A 22,527-nucleotide genomic window follows, 5' to 3' on the forward strand; every position below is an offset into this window, starting at 1 on the left:
CGGGAAAGGAATTTAAATTAAGATTCCTATAATTGTTAGACTAGGTCAACTGAAGATAAACAGGGTGTCCTAATTGAAAAGAGGCATTACGTTTCCAGTTAACCTAATGGTTCAATTGGAAAATTTGTTCTACAAAAGTTGTATAGTTTAGAGGGGGCAACATAAAGAACTTTTTTCCTGCGGTCCAGCATCATAACTGGTGATGCTGTAGAGGATGGACGAGTTCTTTAAAATGGATTCATACATTTTTGTTTCAATTAAAATATTCCTTATACGAAAATATGCAACTTTCTCAGGAATTTTTTTTCATAATATGAATAATTTGTGAGACAGCAAAAAATCAAATTCTGCAATACACAAGAAGATTGAGTCTTCCGCGCGCCGTGTGTGTGTGCATGCATTTGTGTTGCGTCCTATCTGACCTTCTTATAACACGACACAATAACAATCTTCTGTGTCTTATCTTTTCATAACACGACAAGGACGTACGGGGCGCGGAAGACTCAATCTCCTCGTGTATTGCAGAATTTGATTTTTTGTCGTATCTCACGAACTATTCATGTTATGAAAAAAAAAATTCCCAAGAAAGTTGCACATTTTTGAATAAGGAATATTTTAATTGAAGAAAAATGTATGATTCCATTTAAAAAAAAACTGGTCCATCCTCTACAGCGTCACCGGCTATGATGCTGGACCGCCGGGAAAAAAATTCTTCATGCGTCCCCCTCTGAACCATACAACTTTTGTAGGCTACATTTTCCAATTGAACCATTAGGTCAGCTGGAAACGTAATGCGTCTTTTCAATTGGGACACCCTATATACTTCAAGCAACGTAGACTACGAAGTTAGATTGAACAAACTCATAAATAACATTTTATTCGGAAAGAATCTAGCCGCGTTATAACATAGAATAAAATTTTATAACAAAATGAAATCATTCTACAGGTAAAAAGAAACTTGGAGCGAACTCAATTAATCGGAGTCAGAGACGAACGTGATGTTTTTATCCCGCGGGAAGCAAAGAATGCCAGTCCAGTTTCTCTCCCCACTCTGGAGATTAGTAAGGGCGTCGCTTATTGTTAGGCCTTCCTTCTTTATACACACGTTCTCTCTCTTTCGCTCTCCGCTCTACTTTTCTTAGTCTGTTTCTCTCCTCTTTCTCTCTCTCTTTCTTAAAACGAAATCACGTGCAGCCAGTTTATCGTATAAAGGTGTCTAGTTACGGAGAGTAAATTCTGAGAGTTGCTCCATGGCGTCTCATAAACAATAAGTTACCGCAGCGATAACTGTTGCATTGGAAATTATGAGGAAGAAAATGACAAAAAAGTAGGAGATGGCTGGTTAATTCTTGGGTAACACAGAGACTGTAAAACGGTGTTACAAAGAATCTTGTATGTAAATTGAAAATAGCGGGCGCGTGTCAATTTCGGAATCGCATTCGAATGACTGCAGTTCGATTAAAATTTGTTGGGCTGACTATTGCGAAAAAAGGTGGATGAATTTTTGTATATATTCTTCGGTTAATTAATGCACACGTATTTTCTTTGGTCCAAGTGCATAGTGATATAGTGCCCGTAACTATGTGCAGATAGCATGTTTGAACTTTTCCACTTGAATGCAAGCTCTCACGAGTCTACTATCGACAAGTTTGACGTTACTGCCTGCGAGTTACACTCACGATCAGCAATGCGTCCACTGCAGGCGAGTTCTGCTCTCGAGAGCGACTGTCGAAAATTTTACTCTCACGTGGATAGGCACCTTAAGAATGTGTGGTCAAACAAGGGAATAATCTATATGAGGAAAGCCAATGGTCTACTCCCAATTACCATTCGTACAATTGACGATCTAAATTTGTTACAATGACTGCCATCCCCCGCGACACGTTGTCATTTTCCGTCGGTACCGTCAACCGCGATACAGTCTGTTCAGCGTGCACAGACGAAATTAATTGTAAGATTTACTCAACGTAACACAATATTTCGGTTCACACGTGAAACCGCTTACGATTAGAAGGGTGCGCATTTGCGATTTCTAACCCGATGATAGATGCCGGAATACCCTCTTTTTGTCTGCAAGATAAGCTGAACCTTGTAACCCTCAGCCCGTAACAAACAAAAGGTTTCTATACTGTTATGTTCTTTATTCGTGACTGCAGTATTTGGTCAGAAAATAGAAAATTTATGCACATGTTACGAAAATACGAACAATAAGAAGGGACTTGCAGCCTAACAGCCTTGTGAGAATAACATAATCTGCAGGCGTACTGATTTTGAATTCAAGTCTCTCGCAGCTGATGGTTTTAGAATTCAGTTGAATTTATGTGCAACGAAAAACTCGAAGCACGAAGGTCCAATTTACAACGCCAAGGCCAGAAGCAAAGGGACAGGTCAGCTGGCTATATATAATATTGCATTTCATTTAAAAGTAATTAGTCTTAGCGGGCATTCCACGTCAGGAAAAACAAAACTGTCACCATGACCTCACCGATTTCGACCAAGTTTTGCACACTTATTCAGATTGCTGACAAACGGTAAATCCCAAATTTTTAGCCCCTGGAGACAAGCCTGTAGCGCACGAAATCAACTTTTTAGGTTTTCGGCTTAGTTTCGGGTTTTTAAATGAAAAAATCGTGTTTTAGCTATATTTATTGCGAATTATCAGCTAAAAAAAAAAATACAAAATATGAAATTGATTGCAAGAATCTTTCCTGAAAATTTGTGCCAATTTGAAGCAAATATTTTTGAGATGTTTGATTTTCCAATGTTTTCGGTTTTTCCGATCGAGCGAGTTTCCACGCAGAGATATCGGAACACTAATGGTGGGATCATGTTCCCCGGAAAATTTGCGATCTATTTCATTTTTCGTATTTTTTTTACAGCTTATAATACGCAATAAGTATAGCTAAGACGCGATTTTTTAAATTTAAAAACTCGAAATTAGGTTAAAATCTGAAAAAATCGATTCCAAGCGCTAGGCTTGTCCCCAGGGGATAAAGATTTGAGATTTACCGTTTGTCAGTAATCTAAACAATTGTGAAAAATTGGTTGAAATCGGTGAGGTCATGGTCACATTTTTGTATTTCCTAACGTGGAATAACCCTTCAAGCCTTTTTTTCGGCTTTGTATTACATATGCTTATACATTTAACACAGTTAGATATATATATATATGAAGAAGTCCACACCAATTAACATACGTATAAACCTTACCACGGGCGATTGTTTTTATTTTTAGGTATGGTGTAGAACGGACAAAAAACATCTTTCACCGGGTCTCAGATTTTTTGGATCACGGGTTTGATTTTTACTGCTCTCAAAAAGATGAAAACCCAATTTTATAATAAATAGCCCCAATCGATTAGCTTCATGTTTTCCTCATGAATTCTTTGATATAAATCGAAAATTTGAGACCAAGATGGAAGTGGACCAGCTTTTAGTTTAGAAGCTACAGATGAAACAAGTATAAATAGTGAAAAATCGAATTCAATATAAATTTATATTATATACCCTACTCATCTCTGTATATACGTTTTTTCTTAATTTTCAATAATAATGGTAATACACACATGCGTGCGAGCCCACGCGCATTTGTGTGTATTCAATTCAAGAGTGCTGTTTAGAGTTAGGACAATCGTAAAAAAAATGGTGAACGAAATCAAAAATGGCGATGGAAAATCATTTGTCGAGTTCGCGTGGAATACCTCATACATTCCCTAGCAATTCGATTGTAACACTCTCATCGACGTTTGGGCTTCTCTAAGGGCCTGCCCGCGTATACTAAACTGTGTATCATAAATCTATAGGTACTGACGTTCTCGTGCCGTTCTCTTTCTATAAACATTCAGCCCATTTACTAAAAATTAATTGTCCAGTCATTGTAGGCAAAGGAAACGTATTGCATCGCGAATATCGTCTTTTTTGTTATACATTGTTGCGTAGTATATTTGAATTGCGCGCTTTGTAAATAATGTTCTGACGGTCTAATGACGTCACTACGGCCATAATCGTACTTATGTATCCACTAAACTCTATCATTTCAGAGTGCGTTCTGATATTAGCTCGCAGTGCTATCAACTGCTATCAACGATCTTTTATCTCTTTTGCGTCGTGGAGTCACTGCGTGGAGTTCGTGAGTAGCTCTGCCTCCGTTCTAGGGAGTATTTAGCGCTGCCAGCTAATTTCGAAATGCACCTGCAGGATATGTAGCACAGCCAAAACAAAACCGTGTCGCGATATCACGCGATATGTCACCGTACTCACAGCTGACGTTTACTGAAGACGCAACTAATCATTTATGGTTTGCGCAACTACTACACCCTGGTGGTGCAAACCCATTATTAGTGAATAATCTAACGAGGTATAAATCCTCAGAATATTCGTTGACTGAGGATATTTCTATATTTCAGTGCTGAGGATATAGATATAAGCATCTTCAGTCCACGGAATAACCGTGTCTGTACTAGCCGTAAAATGTCGTCACGGAGCAAGAAATATAAAGGAAAAATCGTAGACCGCCGAAAACGACGTTCGGTTGGAAAAGAGGAGAAATATCGTCAAGAAGGCGACAGATCGGATCCGTCGGACTCTGAAGATGCTGGAGGTTAGATACGGCTACTTGATCTACGCTATTTATTGCCGTGATATACTCAATTTTAACTTTTGCAGCTGAAGAGGCTTTCAGAGTTTCATTCCCGGTGGCGATGTGGGATCTCGAACATTGCGACCCGAAGAAATGTTCCGGCCGAAAACTCTCCAGGCACGGTCTCGTAGAAACTTTGAGATTAGGAACCAGATTTCCTGGTTTGGTTGTGACCCCAGTTGGTGAGAAGGTATTTTAATCTTCTCATTATATTCTTGTAGGTGATTACTTTTGTTTCAAGATCGCTTTCTTGTGTGTATGAGGTAATATGGCGAAAACCCAACACTCTATAGCTGTGTTCCATGTATGAAGCTAACCCCAGCGGACTAAAAAGCATCCGTAAAAAATTACATGTCAGGAATTCCAACAAGTTAAAATTTTTCGAGTTTCATTTTCAAATTTTATCTCAGTGAAAATAATATGAAACAATTAAAACAACAAACTTATCGATGCGCTGGAAAAATTCGACTTCGCTAAACTTCTCACTACAACTATCAGTAAAATATTATTGTCAAAATCTGTCAATCGAAGTTCTGCTGCGAAATTGCATAGAGATTGAAAACTCTTTTTGTCGTAGTGTGTAAGCCCGTTGGATAAACATATTGTTGGTGAACACGGATGTGCAGTCGTTGACTGCAGCTGGGCAAGATTAGATGATACACCATTTGCAAGAATGCGAACTCCATATCCTCGGCTGCTGCCTTTTCTGGTCGCAGCTAATCCCATAAATTATGGAAAGCCATGTCAACTAAGCTGTGTCGAAGCAATTGCAGCGACATTAATTATAACTGGATTTCCCGAGGAAGCTGCTTACTATCTTGGGAAATTTTCCTGGGGTCATTCTTTCATGGAACTAAACTCGGAGCTATTAGAAAAATATGCGCTTTGCGTGGACAGTGAAGAAGTTATAAGGGTTCAAAATAAATTCCTGGCCGATGCTAGGACAGAGAAATCTCAAAGGAGTTGTAAGTTCTTGTGTTATCAAGTATATGATTTAAATTTCACATAATCCTTCTCCAAAAATAATTGAATCCAGGATTATGCCATATTCACTTATTGTTAGCTAAAATCAGTTGTTCCCAATTTCAGCTGAACCAGATCTCCCACATTATGATAGTGAATCCGAAGAGGAGACGGAAACTCCTAAATCGGTTGCAGAGCCAATTTTAGTTGCAGAAGGAAAATAATAGGTATTAAAGGGTTGCCACGTAATCTGAAAGCGGAATAAACCAGAACACGTTAGTAAATTCCATTGTTCAAACTGAGAATTTGCGATTTTTTTTCAACAAATGAATACCATGTTGCATATTATTCCAAGTTAGGTCAGCCAAGTAATTACACTTTTTATTCATTACCAGTTGTCTAATTTTATTATAAAGTGTTTAGTTCATAATTCGTGATCTTTCATTGGTGAAACCCAAGAAACTATTGTCTTTTCTCTCTTTGTTGCTCTCAGATTTGTGTTATTAGTAATTCAAATTCAATTTAATTCATTCAAAATAACCTGCCTCAATTTTTATCCACTTGAGCAATCAGCCCTTTCAAAGCAAATGACATAATATTCAATCAGCAAATTCTCATCTTTTATAGAAAAGAGTTTGCAGAATATGTTTATGGTAAAGACTGGGAAAAGACGAAAAGTTTTACACTAGGAAAATAGTGGTAAACATGGATTAATTATACATAGATCATAAAATTGTAACAAAACTAACATATAGTGTACAGTTTTTTCAATATGTTATTGTATTGGGACATTTTTTATGTACAACAATCGATAGCATATAATAGTATAATAGTGCTTTATGAATATTTTTAATGTGTATGTGAAAATTTATAAATTGAACCGCCAGTATTGATCCAAGAAATTATTTTGAAAACAAAATGATATATACAACAATTAACAAATTCCGATTAATTTATATATCTAATTAAGTATATAGGATATTTATCAGGTTTTTATTGTGCAGTTCGTTCCTTTATTATAAGAATTCGACTGAGGCTATTATGTTCTTATTGTTCGATTTACGAACTTTTATTAATAATTTTTTTCTCAGTATTCTTCAGTAATAAGAAAACATGAATCAGAAAGTGAGCATCAGATGAAACGATCAAAAGAATCAATAGACAGCAAAGTCAAAAGTTTAATAATTCAGAAACTAGTCATCGGAGTTATTTCTAAATTACAATCTTCGATCGCTTTCAAACTAGACAATATTTCGGATTATAAATTTCTGTTGAGTGAATCGGAAATGATTATAATTTCGTCCAGTTCACCTTTTACCTAATTGACGGAAAAAATGTGTTTTGCAAATTTTTTATTCCAGACATGCGCGCTATTACGGCAAAACGCTAGGTCATAGTGCGCGATCTCGAAACTGGGCGAGGCCGAAGGGATTAAAATTCCAGTGTTGGGGCTTCAGACGCGAAAAGTTGAGGCATTTAAGGGTTAGAGCTCCGTCCATCCGGCGACATATACTTTTATAAGTCTATGTCCGGCGACTGCACGCCTTATTCTATACGCACGTTGAACGCGCATGTAGGTTTAGATATATAGAAGGGAAAACGCAACACGCTGCACGCAATACCGCGCGAATCAATAGTGTACATTCATACAAATATCACAGGTATATCCGCACTTTCGACCTTTCGACAACCACACCTCTCGCTTCAACCGGCAACTTTCGCCCAATACTCATTACGTATTTTTGGAGTTCTACATCTCTCCACGGATGAATAGATATTTATACAGATATAAATAGATATTTAAACAGTTATAAATAGCGCATGTACAGCTTAGTACGAGATACGTGCTGCGTTTCACAAAAGGTAAATATAAGAAACTGTACTTGTTTTTATTTTAATAATGTACACGGCTAGTGAGTGAATAGTACCGGGAATATTACATTTTAAATCAAATACATCGGAATTTTAATATACAGATAATTAAATTCGATGTATTTAGTTAAAATTGGTACGTTATTTCTGAAGATTCCAAACGCTTCATTCAATACTGCAATTATCAACATGCCGCATTAATCTTTCATACTATTTGCGTGTTATAATCGTATACGTGGATTGTTCTATGTGTCTTAACGATGGTCTCGTGCTTATCACCGCTTCGTATTGATTTAAACGCATTTCATAATTAAGAACTGTGTATAATATAAAATAAACCTCTCAATATGAACACACATACAGGACATGCTTGAATCTTGATCATGTCTCCCTTTGGCCGAGTGAATCATATACGCTTTGAAATATGTAATATGCATACAAGTTGGCTGCAAGATTCATGAAAAATATTGTTGGCCGTAAATACACACATAAACATTGAATGAAATATCTTTTTGTTTGCATCCGGGTTTCCTTGTTTAGTACTGGACAAAAGCCTAATAACTCAAAAATCTGCGGACTTTACAACACACGATATAATTCGGTATTCATAATTACTGAAATTGACTTATGATACATTCAATTTATAATCGGTCTGTATGTTGTACAATACTTTTGCGCTCGTCAGCGGGAGAAAATGCTAAATAATAGTAACCTTGAAAGCGAATGAATTTCATTAAAAAAATTGAGTTGGTAATTGCATGTGCCTGTTTTTTCCTCATAGTGTAGGACAATTTTTCTCAGATTGATTGTCTCAAATAAGTTTTTTTCTGGGGTTGAATCTATATGCTTGTGTTACTGGGATGATATTTTACACCTTCGTCTAACGAACCGAGTACCGAATGTATGCACACGAGTCAATAAAGTTATTTCTTTGGATTGTAAGTCTTGGTTTGAGTGACTCACGTTCGTTTTTCCAAAAATAGCGAAAGTCGTGGTTCTCTCAAAACCCGTTTATTAATATTCGATCTCTTTAATTTTGTAAAATGGATTTCATGTAACAGAGAAGAGTAATAAAAATGATGCGGAAAGGAACGAGGTTGAAGTTAGTAACGATATCGTAAGGAATAAACGTTCGGAAAAAATTACGTTTCTTATTTTTACAATAATTTTGAAGGAACTAAGATTGTAAAATATGAGTATGTTTTGTTTTATTACGGTTTACTGAATTTCAAACAGTTCTAAAATCGCAAAATAACGGTTTATCCTCGGCATGAATCATCACAATAATGTTACTAACTTCAACATGACGAAAACTATAGATTTTCGGTAGAAAACATATCCTATATAATAATCTAAGGTGTTATTTCAACGAAAGTATTTGCAAGAACTGAATTTGAATGATTAAATTAATATTATTAGCATTCGTTCAAGTTTGCGATATTATCGCTAAAAAATCTCGTTCTATTCGGTTGCCATTTCAATTCACCAGTTTACCATAAATCACGTGATCGATATTGGCTTTACAGGTATTTTTAGCGTAAAAAGAATCCCCGAAAGATAAGTATATAACACTAAGGATGGAAGTTAAAGGTCGCGTGGCCCTTGTGACCGGGGCAGCTTCCGGTATCGGTAAAGCTTATGCCGAAGAGCTTCTCGATCATGGAGCCAAGGTGAGACCTTCGAAAATTGTCAATTACTGTGATAGCAATATAAATACTAAATAGTAAAACGTCACTTTCATTATGAAATCGGTACTTTTTGAAGTACAAGTGCGATTCCGCTAAACCGATGACCAAATTATAAATAAAAGCGATTGCAAGAATGACTTCAAAACTTACAGTTTATCAATCATATTGTTCGAAATATGCGTGGAAGAAAAGATGCTTCCCTTTCTTTCCAAACTGATAAATTTTTTTTTCATACTATTCTCTGAAGATTTCTCTGAAGTTTCTAAAATTAATCGGACAATTGCAGTTTATAAGATTACCCGACTTTTTGTACCCGATTATACAATAATTTGATTCGACTATTCGTTCTCAAAAATTCCAACAATTACACTAGCGATGAGTAAAGATGACATATAAATAAAATATTCGGAGCCATCGGCAAAATTGGATAATTAAATTATTGCATTCCATTAACGAAAATTGAGAAACTCTTAGCAACTTCTTAAAAAAACTAAGGATAATACTCTGTGTTTTAATTTATAGGTATGCTAATTTGTACCAAAAATTTTGAATACTGTGTGTACTTCTACTGTTTAGAAGCATTTTAAGTCGTTCTGGGAACCATGTTTAAAAATAGTTGAGAGAAATTTAGAGTCATTTTTGAGGTGAACATTGAAAGATTCTGGCAAATTTTTTTTTATCAAAACTAGCTTTGAAGTTTTCAAACTCATGATAGTAACGACGCCCAGACGCATAAGTCTAATTATGTAATTTAAAAACAATCCCATAAGTAAAAACTTAGTTAATTTCAAACTCTGGAAATTTGAAGATAGAATTTTCTAAATTCTTAGCAATATCTGTATAAAAAACATGACTATTATACACACACAAATTCAGCTGTACAGAGACTGGAAAGATTTAAGATAAGCTTATTGTTAGACATTTTGTCAGTTCTAATTGTGCATGAACTGCCTTGTAGGTATCGATATGCGACATCAACGTCGAGGATGGCGAGAAGTTGGTTGAGAGTCTAGCTGTACGACATGGAAAAGACCGTGTAATATTTTGTTCATGTGACGTAACTGATTACCCACAATTTGAAGGCAAGTCGACATTGAAATAAATATATTTTGTAAAAAGAATGTGATTTTTTATGTGAAACATGTATTCTATTGTTTACTGTAATAGCTTACAGAATAACTCAAGCTTTGCTTTCAGAATCTTTTCGTACCACGATCGCAACTTTTGGGCGACTCGACATAGTCATAAACAATGCAGGGATTATGAACGATCGGTTTTGGGAACTGGAAGTCGACATCAATCTTGTAAGACTTTGTTTCAAAAACAAGCAAATCAATTTTAAAATTACAAACTTCCAACGTTACGGATCCCTAATTGAATTCCCAATATGTGTAAATTATAATTAAACATTGAATCTCATGTCCCGTAGTGTAAAACTATGAGTGATAGATTTCGAGTAAAATGAAAACAATGTGGAATAATTCTACGAGCAGCTATCTACATCTGATTACGCAAATATTTTTTTTAGAATGGTGTGATCCGCGGTACGCTTCTCGCTCAACGTTTTCTTGGAACAGACCGTGGTGGAAGAGGGGGCATTGTCGTCAACACAGGAAGCAACGTTGGAATCAACCCTTACGTCAGCGTCCCCATTTATTCGGCTACGAAGACAGCGATTGTTGGCCTTACGAGGGCATACGGAGTAATTTTCACATAATTTTATTCTACATAGACTATTTGTAATTTCTGTAGTGAAAAAAATTCATAACAATTCTCATGTCATTGAATTTAATTCTTTCCAGGATCAGTATCATGTTGGACTGACCGGTATCAAAGTAATGGCGCTGTGCCCTAGTGCGACAGACACTCATTTGGTACGTGACGTTGGAAAACAGTTATTTTCAACACGTTATGAGGATGCTTGGTGTCGAGATACAGCTGCCACAGTTCCTCAAAAGTGAGTTCACCTTTCTAAATCTGGGCCCAAATTTTTTAACAGGCCACAGTTACAGTGGATTAAAGTTATCGAAGCTCTGAAAAATATACCATGTATTCTATTAAAAAATTTGTGCACGCTAATTTTGATATTACCTGTAAACAAAACAGAATTACACTAGCATCTACAACGCATGTTTTTACTTTTCAGAGCGGAACACGTTGCAAAGGCGTTAATCCACGTGATAAGCATGGGAAAAAGTGGTAGCATTTGGTATGTGGAAAATGGTCAGCCACCATATCAGCTTACGTTTGCTGATCATTAGATCAGATATTATTTGTTACTTACTAAATATCATGGTAACTCATGAAAGATAAAGATAAGCACATTCTTAAATGATAGTATACATTTCGCCATTTAAATAATATAGAAATAAGTATAAACGCTTCGCGAGGGTGACCATGTACAACTTCGAACAGGTATTCTCTTACGCTTTGTCAATAATCCTATTCTAATCTTTTTAAATTGTTTGTTAGAATTGTTAAATTTGTTGAAAATTATGTAGTCTTCGATATGGATTACTTTAGTTAAATTTTTCGGTTTCGAACATGTCCTGCATGTGAAGCATCGCTTATTTGTATACAGCTGTGAAGCCACTGCAATCACATTTTATATAAACGTACAAATTATGGTAAAATTAGCAGAAAATATGTTCAACTCTGTACTTTGATTACAGTAGGTATAAAAAATTATGCATCGCACTATCAATAGCAATACAATACATAATTACAATTTGCGTAATTTAGAGTTTGCAATAATTATCACTCATTTATAAAAAATAGCACTCTACGCCTGTACCATGAGTGGGAATCGAAAATTCTTTGCTTCTGATTAAGAATGTCTTGCTCAAATTGGCCCTAGTATAAAAGATAGAGGCCTCACCGTATATCCAGCGATTATATTGCGCATACATACATACACATAATTACACATGTATAACATCATGTTTATTTTTTGTATCGCATTCTTTTGTACTTTACTATATTATAATGAAGAAAAAAAAAAAAAAATACAAACAAAGAGGAGAAAAACAAAAAATAAAAAATCCAAATATAAGTCCATTGTTTAGTGATAAAAATCAGTAAAAATGTAACGCAACATTTCGAATGCCAAATTTTCAACTGCCAATTACATTACATAAAACTATATCTATCAGTTGAATGTCAAGAAACAAGTGCAGATGGTGTCAAAAACTTTTGCAATTCAACAAATCATATTATCATATAATATTATAATATATATAAAATACGAAATAATACATTGATCTATCTTACTGGCCACTGATTTTATTACACGAATTTATACTTTGTGTCCTGTTCGAGCGTTTTGCACATATATCAAGAATATGCCTATTCCATCGCAAGTTGTCAAGTGTTACAAGTACATCGACTCTCAGCAGAAAAAGTTTATTGAGGAGTTACGTGAGTTGGTCAAGATACCAAATATCAGCTCAAATTCCTCGGCTCGAAACCATGTCGACTCAGCCATAAAATGGTTACAAGCGCGATTGGTTCGAACTGGATTCGCGGTAGAACTGAAAAATACTCATTATAAGGTCTGGACGCACAGACAGCTGTGGTATTCTATTAGGTTTATCCGAAATCTCTGGTTACTACAGGAACTTAAATGGCTTATTTTTTTTCACTGCTGCAATAATTGTTGGGTTTTAAACTAAGCCCTGCCAGAACTGCTCTTCATTTCACAGACGAACATACCACCAGTGATATTAGCTACGCTAGGAAATGACCGAAGAAAAAAAACTCTTTTGTATTATTGTCATTTGGACGTGTTCAAAGTGCAATCAGATAAGTGGGGTGCAGATCCTTTCGTTTTGAGAGAGGAAAAAAATGGTAGACTTTACGGTCGAGGCACTGCAAAGATGAAGGGACCGTTACTGTGCTTTCTTCATGCCGTCGATACCTATCAAGCCTTAGGGATTAATCTCCCAATCAATATCAAGATAATTTGTGGTCAACTATTGTTATCCAATTCATATTTATTATTATTTATTTTTGCATAACTATCGTTGTTATCATTCTAGAATCTATGAACGAATGTAAGAGTCTAGGGATCGCAGAAATGCTACAAAGTTTACGAACTGGTTTTCTGACCAACATCGACTGCATGCTGATGACTGATGGTCAGTGGACAGGAAACACATATGCTTGTATTTTGTATGGCTGTCGAGGGGTGTGTTACTTCAATTTGACCATTGAGGGTCTGATCGAAGATTTGGACAGTGGAGAATATGGAGGCATTGTTCAAGAACCACTGCAGGACTTGATTTACATTGTCAATCATTTGGTGGACAAGAGTGGAACGCTCGTTATTCCAGGCCTTGACAAAGACATGGCGCAAGTCACCCCAGATGAGGAGAAAATTTATTCACAGTTGAAGTTAAACATTGATGAGTACAGGAAAGATTCGGGCATCAGGAAATTTTCCCACGATACCAGTCTTTCGCAATCGCTAATGCATGCTTGGCGATATCCCAGTTTCAATCTGCATTATGTCAATACCGTGCCGCCCTGTGAATGCCCTGTTAATTTGAAAATCCCCAAGACCGCTCAAGCAAGATTTTCTATACGGTATGAAGTTGAGAATTAAAATTTTTACACATTTCAAAGGAGTATATGCGAGTACATTTCTAACAAAAGTTGGTGGATTTTGAGAATTTATTACTCAGAAAAAAATATTTAATTGGGTTGACGTTTGTTTCAATTGAAAGTATGTAGATCAAGGTTAATTCAATTGTTTTTTTCATCATAATCAATCAATAGAAAGCATGATTATTGATACTAACGTCAACCATATCGCTCGGTGACATGTTTTTTACAACTTTTTTATTAAACTACCAAAAAAAATTATGCTGATTAAAAGAAAAGTGGCATCGTCGAAAAGGCAATGAACTATATAAGTATACTGTATCGAAATGTGAAGTATATAATTTGAGCCATTTTTGAAATATCTAATCGTGGGCACCACAAAAAATTTTACCGAGCTGAATAGTTCACGTTTTTGTTAATAACGATACTCCCTATTAACTGATTGTAATAAAAATAATACATAAATAAGGCTCGATCTACATAATTTTAAATCATAGAAAACCCTAATCGAATTGAATAATTGGTTGTAGAGATTTAGATTCCCAAAATTCATCTACTTTTTCAAGCTTCTCATATGTACTCCCTTAAATTTTTACATAATAACTTTAATGTAGCGTTATGCCTATTTGAAAAGGATCGTCCCTGACCAAACTCCAGAAAAAGTGTGTAGATTAATTTGCGATCACCTTAATAACGTGCTAAAGTTGAGAAACAGTCCTAACAGAGCAAGACTACGAATGGAAGATTCTTTGAGGCCTTGGATAGCAGATTATCGACATTGGAACTATGAAGCAGCAAAGCTCGCATCAAGACAGGTTTTAAAAACTCTCTTATATTTTTCAGTAAAAAATATTTTAATTTCTGTACATATTATTATACAAATACCATTTTAGTATCGTTTTATGGATATGTTCGAAAAAAAAGAAAAAAAAATCTTTTTCTGTACAATGTGTGAAAATATGTTTAATATATTTAAATATATTTAATAATTGTACGTAATTATAGGTTTATAAAGATCCAGCTAATTTGGTTCGCGAAGGCAATTCTTACCGAGCATTATTGGAATTTCAACAAATCATGCCAAAAACTAATATCCTTCTGTTACCTCTGGTAAGTGGTGAAGCCAATATTCACAAGGATGAAGAATGCATTACACTCAGATGTTACATGGAAGGTACTAAGCTGATAGCAAATTATTTCTATAATTTGAGCATCTCTCAATGAAAACAACAGATTAGTAAATCAAATTGGTAATGCATAAGTATGCAATAATATTATTAATTATGAATTCATTTGAAATAACGTGTATGGTAACGAGCATCAGAAAAACAAGGTGACTGATTTTTTAGAGATTGGATAGAAAAGGCACCCAGCTATGGATTGTATAAAAAAAATGGTGTCTTGTAAATTCATATAATTGTTTTATCAGTTTACTTTCGAACTTCATTAATATAATCAAGTAACGAACATGATAAAAATTACATTCATGGACTAAAAATACTTGTAAATTTTCAAACAATACAATTACTCATATTAAAATAAACAGGTTATAATGATAAAAATATTTTTGCCTACATTGTTTTAATCCATGCTACAGTTTGTTGACAGTCAAAAATGCAAATTAAAATTCATCTCATTAGAATGATGCGATGAAAGTATGTAAACTGACACTGTGTAGCAAAAAAGACATCTTTGAACAGTACATAATTAAATTTTGAATTATTATACAATTTTTTATCTGCCTTTTTTCAACTAGCCTGTTCCTGTTTCATTAAAAGGCACTAAAAAATGATCAATGATTTTTTTTGGAAAGTTTTGATTAAACATAGAAAAATGATTTTTGACAAATAGAATGTAGCACAATTGTTAAACTATTTTTATATATAACAAGATGTGTATGTTATATATTTTTCAACATTCAGTCATTATGCTTAGATTTCTCGACCATGTTTCAACGAGACTTTCTTTTATGCAAACAGTATTTCACACTTCAGTCATAATGCAGAATATATTATATAATCATAAATCATATGTATCTATACATATCCGTATATGATATAATGCACACGCGCACACACACACACACACACACACACACACAGAGTTTTTGAACTTTAAATCGTACATCATAATCAATTTTTGCACATGTACTTCATCAAAATAAACCTGCTTTATTGCTAAAGAAACAAACAATAAGGCTTGTGCCATTGGATGGTAACTATTGCACAAAATTTGAATTTCTGACATCATTGAAACGTGACAAAACATCTCATTTATGTACATGACAATCGATTAAAGTCTATATCATTCTCTCCACACCCAGCTGCGATAGAATGTGCTCTCCCAATTCGTTGGAATTCAAGTCATCGAGATCATTGCTCTCTTCAAAAATATCTTGGACAGTACCAGTGACTTCACTTTCGACAGCTTCATTGCCTATTCCCTGCTCTTCATACCCGTTAAATATCAGTTCCTGGTCATTGTCTCCCCAATTCCGATCAGTATTATTCTCTTTCATAATATGTCTGCGTAGTGTTCTCAAAGATGGTAATGGAAATTTGTAACTTAATAACTTTTCATAACATTTCAGTCCGCAACTGTTTCTAATATCGATAGCTGTGAGCAGTGCAGTCTCGGAGAACTCATGCGACGCATTATCGATAAACAGGTTTTTAAATTTGTTTTGCTTCTCGTTCGCAGCTTTTTGCTGCTTGATCGACGTCCGCATGCTGAACATTTTTTTTTTGTACGTATTAGCATTCTTCTCCGCTCTCTCCAAGAACTTTGACGCCTTCTCAAGCTTCCAGTTCAATACCTTAATCTGTTCATCCTTTTGTTTCAGATTCTGAACATATTTTTTATTTTGAGCCTCGGCGCCTATCTGTTTCATCAGTGTTTTGTTAGCTTCTTCCAGCTGATTAACTCTATTGCTAAGTTTATATATGGCCTGCTGTTTCATTTCATATTCATTTTTGGAGTTTACCTCAGGCAATTGTGGCTTTTTACTAAGCTTTTCTTTAAATATCTGTATCTGTTTGTTTTTTACTTGTAGTTCCAATTTTAGATTCACTAATTTAGTTTCCAGTTCTTTGTAAATGATTAACTGGTTTGTTAATTTTTTTATTACTTCTTGTTGCGCATTCAATTTTTGCCGCAACTCTTTGGATAGATCACTAGGTTTATTTGAATACTTTTGTTGTACAGACTGCACATTTTCATAATCTGAATTAATATTTTCTTCAACCTTGATTTTGACACTTCCATCTTTATGAATCACTTTTTTCTTCCTTTCATTTCCATCCAATTCTATATGAAGAAATTCCCCTTTTTGCCCATGTGATAGTTCGGTACTTGAGTTCACTTGCTTAGTGTTGAATACATTTGTTTGATTGTTCGTTTCATAGTCCCTCTCAACTACAAACCCTTCTTCACTTTCCATGCTATCAGAATCACCAAATTGTTCTTCGTCAGACCTTAAATCAATCAACCCATCTGGGTTTTTACCATTTTTTAACGAATTTCTTGTATCTGTTTGTCCAGCTAATAAATACTTTGACGACGAAATATTTTTCAAATTTCTAGACAACCTTGAACCAACATCGTTATTTTTGTCAGATGTCCTATGGCCTGAAGTAGCTTCCAAGCCTGCAATAATTTCGCCAACATCATCGGCAACTCCGGTTACTCTAATGGTAAAGTTTGGGTTTGTCAAAGAACCTTCGCCGTTATTAAGTTCAAATTTGCCATTAATCACATCCGAGGGTTTCCTGTGACTGGAACTAATGATATTTCTGTCTTCCCTACCTGCTCTTTTTCTCGCCCTAGCGACCCTTAGGATTGAGCGTGTCAGTTGATCACATTTAACGGCGCTTAACGTTCTTTGCGATAAATCAGCAATAGTTTTCTCAATGGATTTCATCACTTCTTCTCGGGTTCTTTTTCGTTTCATTGCAGCTCTCATGCCCGTCGAATCACTTGGCTTCGCTTTAGGGACATTAATTACATTACAATCATTCAGGGTTACAGATTTACTAGTGAAAGCCTGCCTTTTTAAAGGACAATCTTCCCCTTGATTCGTATTTTGCGTTTCTCTCTTTTCGCCCAATACACAGAGTTGTGTATTCGCATTACTGCTTGTGTTTTTATTTTCATCTCCACTTTCTGTACCGAATATTAACTGTAAGTTTCTTGGGATTTCTTTATCCGTGTACTTCGTAATCTTATCTGATAAAGCACCCTTGCTTTTCGAGACTGTCGAATTGTTTGTGCAAATGATGTCTTTACGAACTGAGATACCAGCAACTCGCTGATCTTTCGGTGCTTTTGGGTCATCAGTTGCCTCTTCGCCATTGCAAATTTGTTTCAATCTTTCTTCAATATCGTCATAGCTGTTCTGAATCTGCTGCTTATTCTCGGTGCTTATTTGTGACTGTTTTCCAACGTCCAGGTTCTCTTGGATAAACAACGTGTTATCAACTACGATATGACCAATTTCTTTGTTATTTTCATCAGCGACGATTATGACATTCTCGTTGTTGTTAACAAGCTTGCCTATCTCCCTGTTGTTCTCATCAGATACTATTATCACGTTCTGTTTTTTTAATCCCGGGATCTCCTTTTCCGTAACAATACGATACGCAAGATCATGATTATTTTCTTCACCAGCTGTGATATCTTGCTCAATCTCACTACCCAGTGCTATGGATTTGCACATCGTGCCATCACCCTGCGCAATTATCCTCGTCTTATTTCTTTTCATATCGCATGTCAACTCATATTCATCATCGTCGAGGAATTCCAAAGTGTAATTATAGTCATCTAGTGTTCGCATTTTCTTCAAATTACTGAGTGACCAATCATCAATGTCTTGCTGCTCGTTTTGTAAACGTCTCTTGTTAGGAGACTTCCTCGTTGACGTTTCTGTGAATATAGATGGGATAGCGTCTCTCTTAAGTCTAAGCTTTCCTTTCTTTGTCTGCACCCACTGGTCAGCCTCAAAGTGAGCGTGACAGAGGAAAGAATTTTTCGACGGTGCCCAGTTCGCTCTGCCCACTCTTTCCTGCCACTCTTTTCTCAGCTGTGGGTCACGAGGGAAACATTTCATATTGTAACCCTTTTCGCTGCGATTGTTGCACCCGATCGCAGCGCACCCTGGCATTTTTTATTCTTCTTTTTGCAAAATTTTGTTTACCCTTCTTGAGCAACCTTCCCGATTGCCCAACTAACCAGGCAGCACTGATCACGTCATGAATCAGTCAACATTTTACTAAATATTCCTCTGCGATCATCTGCCACCTACTGACATATGCCTGGAATCGAAAATTTAATGACAATTGTGATACAAACTTTCGTAACTCAAACAAGAGATACATATCTTGCATAACATAACATTGTAGGTACAATTTACATCGAGTGGGATTATTTTATATTTCTCAGTCAGTTCACAGACGAAATGATCTTCGATGTTTATATTAAACAAAGATTCTTATAGAGAATCTTTTTCTGACTCATGTATTTACAAATAATGAGCGTGAATTTTGAATAGGTGCAAGTATTTCCGATAGTGAAAAAAAAATTCTTCCCAATGACTATTCCCCGATTGAGTATGTGTAAGAAAAAAAAAAACAAAATATTCGAAATAAGAAATGCGAATAGGTAGACTTAACGAGTGTGTGGTTAGCGTATTTGTAATAATACGTAGTCAAATCCGTTCGTACCTTGTATTAAGCCAGAACTACGATCGTAGTTTCGTACTGTGAGGCGTAATCAGAAGCTTGCCATTAAGGTGTCGTATGAATAATATTCCCAAATCTTTTTCCCGCGATTAAATGATTCCAATATTTTGGAAGTTTTTGTTAGAGGTTAACAAATTCAATATCAAGAAAATAACAACCTATCCAGTTTGGTTCGGTTGGACCACTGATATATATATACACTGGATTGGATATTACCGTATACTCTACGTGTAAGCTCGTGTGTCCAATTGAACACTTGAATTTCCGCCATCTTGTACAGAAAGTTGTCACAGAATGCGCGCTAGATTTGAACTGCGTAAAATATGCTATTTAAATCTAACGATATATTCGTCACACAAAAAAGTTTTTGACGAGTAAAATAATGTTTGATACATTAAATGAAGAACAAATCATTTTTTCGAAGGTATATTATTATTTACAATTATATGATGTAAAAGATCATTAAATAATATGACGAAAAACTTGTATTTAAGCGTGATTTTTCTTTATGTTCAAAAGAAGTCCTCAATTCTAAGAAGTTTCCGTCCATTATCCTTTATCCTATGGTGGGCTGAATTTCATACGGATTATTCAAAAATTTGTATAACACTAATTCAACCGTTAGGGAATTCATTTACCATCCATTGATCATCAAAGTGGAGCTTAAGACATGTAAAAAAAGTTTTGAATTAAACTATATCGAATTGGGTGAGTAAAAACTTTATTCAAAAATATGGAGAATAAAACATTCCTTGCAAACGTTAAGGAATTTTTATAGAGTTGCGTGCGATAAACCACAACAATATAATTAGTAGTATCAATCCACAATCCATTCACATGAAGAAAAAGTTACAAGCACAATCAAAAGAAAATAAAAAAGATGTACATATCTGAGCATGCAAATCAGGTACAAATGTGTAGGTGCTCATGTAATTTGGTTACATTCACTGTGGTGGGCCGATCGGATTCATCCTGAAATTCGGTCTGCTGCAAGTTTTCACCTACAGATAAGTTACTAATAAATAACGACAATGGAAATACACAGAAATGTGTCACACACGATTTTTCTGTAACAGAGCACTTTATAATCTGTAGGTAATTAACCGCTTCGACGACATTGACGCAATAGTGCATCACATCAACGTGTCTTTATGCACACTGAGTTTTCTCTGACCTAAAAGGGATTAATAGTTTCAGATCTTACCAAATAACGTTGGGATACTGCCTTTTCGTAAAGTTATATAATTTTTACTTTTCTTCTGAAAGCAAGAGAGTTCAAAGTGGTCGGAACACAGAAAGCTATCACTTGATGGAGACCACGGACCAATGTTTATATTTGCGATCCACTGCTTCATAATATCAGGTTCATCCAATGGGAACCTACATAACAAGCAAAGTTTAAATTTATTAATTCACACGTTATGTTGCATTGAGTAACGGTACTTACTTGAAGAATGAATAGCCACGTCCATATTCCCTTAATCGGTGACTAGATGAACACTCTGATTTTGGGTTGTCAAATATAGTTGGTACACTGTTCTTTTTCAATGTAATTAGGAATCCTGTCCTATCAAAGCAGTCATTTGTAAAATGAGCCGAACACAATGTGCTATTTCGGTTTGGCTTCCAGTCCTTCCTCTTCATTTCTTTTAACAACTGCTGAAGGCGCAACACATCTTTCACGGGAAATCTACATATCGAATTATAATTTAATCCCTGAGTCAATAATACCCGAGTTTTCAATTTCAATTATAATAAGATCGGTTCATAATTCAAATATTGTGAATTTTTACTGACACGATTCGTACGTTATAATACTCGTTAAATATAATTAGTAAATACTTCGTATGCTGACATAACCTCTGCAAGTTATCATTTGCAGAACGCTTCAGCGTTGTATACTCACTTGTGAAATGATCGCCCACAATATTTTGATTGCTTTGTTTTGCAAAAAACGCAGGTACTCATTGTTACCTCAATAATTGTTACTGTAATTTTCCAACACAATCGATTATATACACATACATATATCACGTATATATTTATATATATCTGAAGTGACAAGAATCTGTACAAAATGGCTACCGTTCAATTGGCGTGACGGCACCACGCTTAAATCCAATCCAGTGTATATATATATCAGTGGGTTGGACCGGTTCGACTCCCTCTACTTGTGAGATGATCGCGTCCTAATAGTAGAAGTTAGTGGGATTCTAGTTTCATTTTTAGCCGCAACCTTGGCAACATCTAAGGTTCCGACCATGGTCTTAGATCGTGTTCGTAAATTGACTGACAGTACTGAAAATTCCCTACGACAGAGTCAAAGCTATTCATGAACTTGGAAGCGCAAAAGAGATGAAAAATTGCTGACAGTACTGTCAGTCAATTTTCGAACACGGCCTTATAGACACGTCTGGGTACTCCAGGGTACTCCGGCTGTAACTCCGTGCTCGAAAATGAAACCGATGTTGTGAATTTTCGCCGCTAGCGCTAGTGAGGAAGAGGCCTACTTAGGGCGTGTTCGGAATTCGACTGACCGTACTGTCAGTACTGAAAATCTACAGTAGACGTCACTTGGACTATACCATTTTCAGTACTGACAGTACTTTCTGTCAATTTCCGAACACACCCTACATAGAGATCAGTGTACTATACACAGTAGAGATCAGTGGTGTTTACGGTTCCGGAGGCTCCGTACGCGACAGGTCAAACCTGTTTCCGTCTCTCTCACACAGCCTGCATCTCTCTATTGCAGCGACACTCGTGGTCACTAGGCGAAACGATCGGTGCTTCAATAAGAGGACACCCCCACCACTGAAATTTTGACTGAATTGCCAGACCCACGGTCTTACATACAGGTCTTGCGACTCAATAGAATTCCAATGGTAGAGAGTGGCTCCTCTATTGAAGAAAAATCCAGATGGAGCTGCGATCGAGGGATGCATCAACATAACCTACAATGTTTGAGTAAGCCTTTGACGATTGACGTGCGTGTTCCGTATTGTGTTTCGTTCACAACACGGTCAAGA

At 35.7% G+C, this 22,527-nt stretch overlaps 4 protein-coding genes across 8 annotated transcripts; 3 read left to right on the forward strand and 1 right to left on the reverse strand.

The window, feature by feature from the left end:
- The first annotated feature begins 2,288 nt into the window (after nucleotides 1–2,288).
- Nucleotides 2,289–5,992, forward strand: LOC107217500 (18S rRNA aminocarboxypropyltransferase). Of its 3 annotated transcripts, none has more exons than XM_046734619.1 (5): nucleotides 2,289–2,387; nucleotides 4,406–4,599; nucleotides 4,665–4,828; nucleotides 5,216–5,603; nucleotides 5,728–5,992. In XM_046734619.1, exons 1-5 carry the CDS (start codon nucleotides 2,320–2,322, stop codon nucleotides 5,823–5,825), a joined length of 912 nt encoding a protein of 303 aa, XP_046590575.1. In that variant the 5' UTR covers nucleotides 2,289–2,319; the 3' UTR covers nucleotides 5,826–5,992. The 3 variants fall into 3 exon arrangements, with proteins under 3 accessions (XP_046590575.1, XP_046590576.1, XP_046590577.1); XM_046734620.1 differs by lacking the exon at nucleotides 2,289–2,387 and adding an exon at nucleotides 4,043–4,296; XM_046734621.1 differs by lacking the exon at nucleotides 2,289–2,387 and adding an exon at nucleotides 4,044–4,319.
- A 657-nt stretch (nucleotides 5,993–6,649) lies between these two features.
- Nucleotides 6,650–12,173, forward strand: LOC107217523 (15-hydroxyprostaglandin dehydrogenase [NAD(+)]). Of its 2 annotated transcripts, none has more exons than XM_015655085.2 (7): nucleotides 6,650–7,464; nucleotides 9,000–9,143; nucleotides 10,120–10,243; nucleotides 10,359–10,465; nucleotides 10,690–10,863; nucleotides 10,964–11,118; nucleotides 11,308–12,173. In XM_015655085.2, exons 2-7 carry the CDS (start codon nucleotides 9,051–9,053, stop codon nucleotides 11,420–11,422), a joined length of 768 nt encoding a protein of 255 aa, XP_015510571.2. In that variant the 5' UTR covers nucleotides 6,650–7,464; nucleotides 9,000–9,050; the 3' UTR covers nucleotides 11,423–12,173. The 2 variants fall into 2 exon arrangements, with proteins under 2 accessions (XP_015510571.2, XP_046590579.1); XM_046734623.1 differs by lacking the exon at nucleotides 6,650–7,464 and adding an exon at nucleotides 7,476–7,609.
- Nucleotides 12,174–12,502: 329 nt separating this feature from the next.
- Nucleotides 12,503–14,987, forward strand: LOC107217505 (cytosolic non-specific dipeptidase-like). The gene is made up of 4 exons (XM_046736059.1): nucleotides 12,503–12,578; nucleotides 13,199–13,745; nucleotides 14,398–14,578; nucleotides 14,769–14,987. The coding sequence occupies exons 1-4, from the start codon at nucleotides 12,503–12,505 to the stop codon at nucleotides 14,985–14,987; spliced, it is 1,023 nt and encodes a 340-aa protein (XP_046592015.1).
- Nucleotides 14,988–15,889: 902 nt separating this feature from the next.
- Nucleotides 15,890–21,659, reverse strand: LOC107217498. 2 transcript variants are annotated; one of them, XM_046734609.1, is made up of 6 exons: nucleotides 21,584–21,659; nucleotides 21,405–21,486; nucleotides 20,946–21,188; nucleotides 20,703–20,878; nucleotides 19,481–20,160; nucleotides 15,890–19,072 (listed from the first exon to the last, which is right to left on the reverse strand). In XM_046734609.1, exon 6 carries the CDS (start codon nucleotides 18,919–18,921, stop codon nucleotides 16,063–16,065), a length of 2,859 nt encoding a protein of 952 aa, XP_046590565.1. In that variant the 5' UTR covers nucleotides 18,922–19,072; nucleotides 19,481–20,160; nucleotides 20,703–20,878; nucleotides 20,946–21,188; nucleotides 21,405–21,486; nucleotides 21,584–21,659; the 3' UTR covers nucleotides 15,890–16,062. The 2 variants fall into 2 exon arrangements, with proteins under 2 accessions (XP_046590565.1, XP_046590564.1); XM_046734608.1 differs by lacking the exon at nucleotides 21,584–21,659 and having other exon boundaries at nucleotides 21,405–21,577.
- Between the last annotated feature and the right edge of the window lie 868 nt (nucleotides 21,660–22,527).

Source organism: Neodiprion lecontei, chromosome 3, assembly GCF_021901455.1.
Source record: "Neodiprion lecontei isolate iyNeoLeco1 chromosome 3, iyNeoLeco1.1, whole genome shotgun sequence".
NCBI lineage: Eukaryota > Metazoa > Arthropoda > Insecta > Hymenoptera > Diprionidae > Neodiprion > Neodiprion lecontei.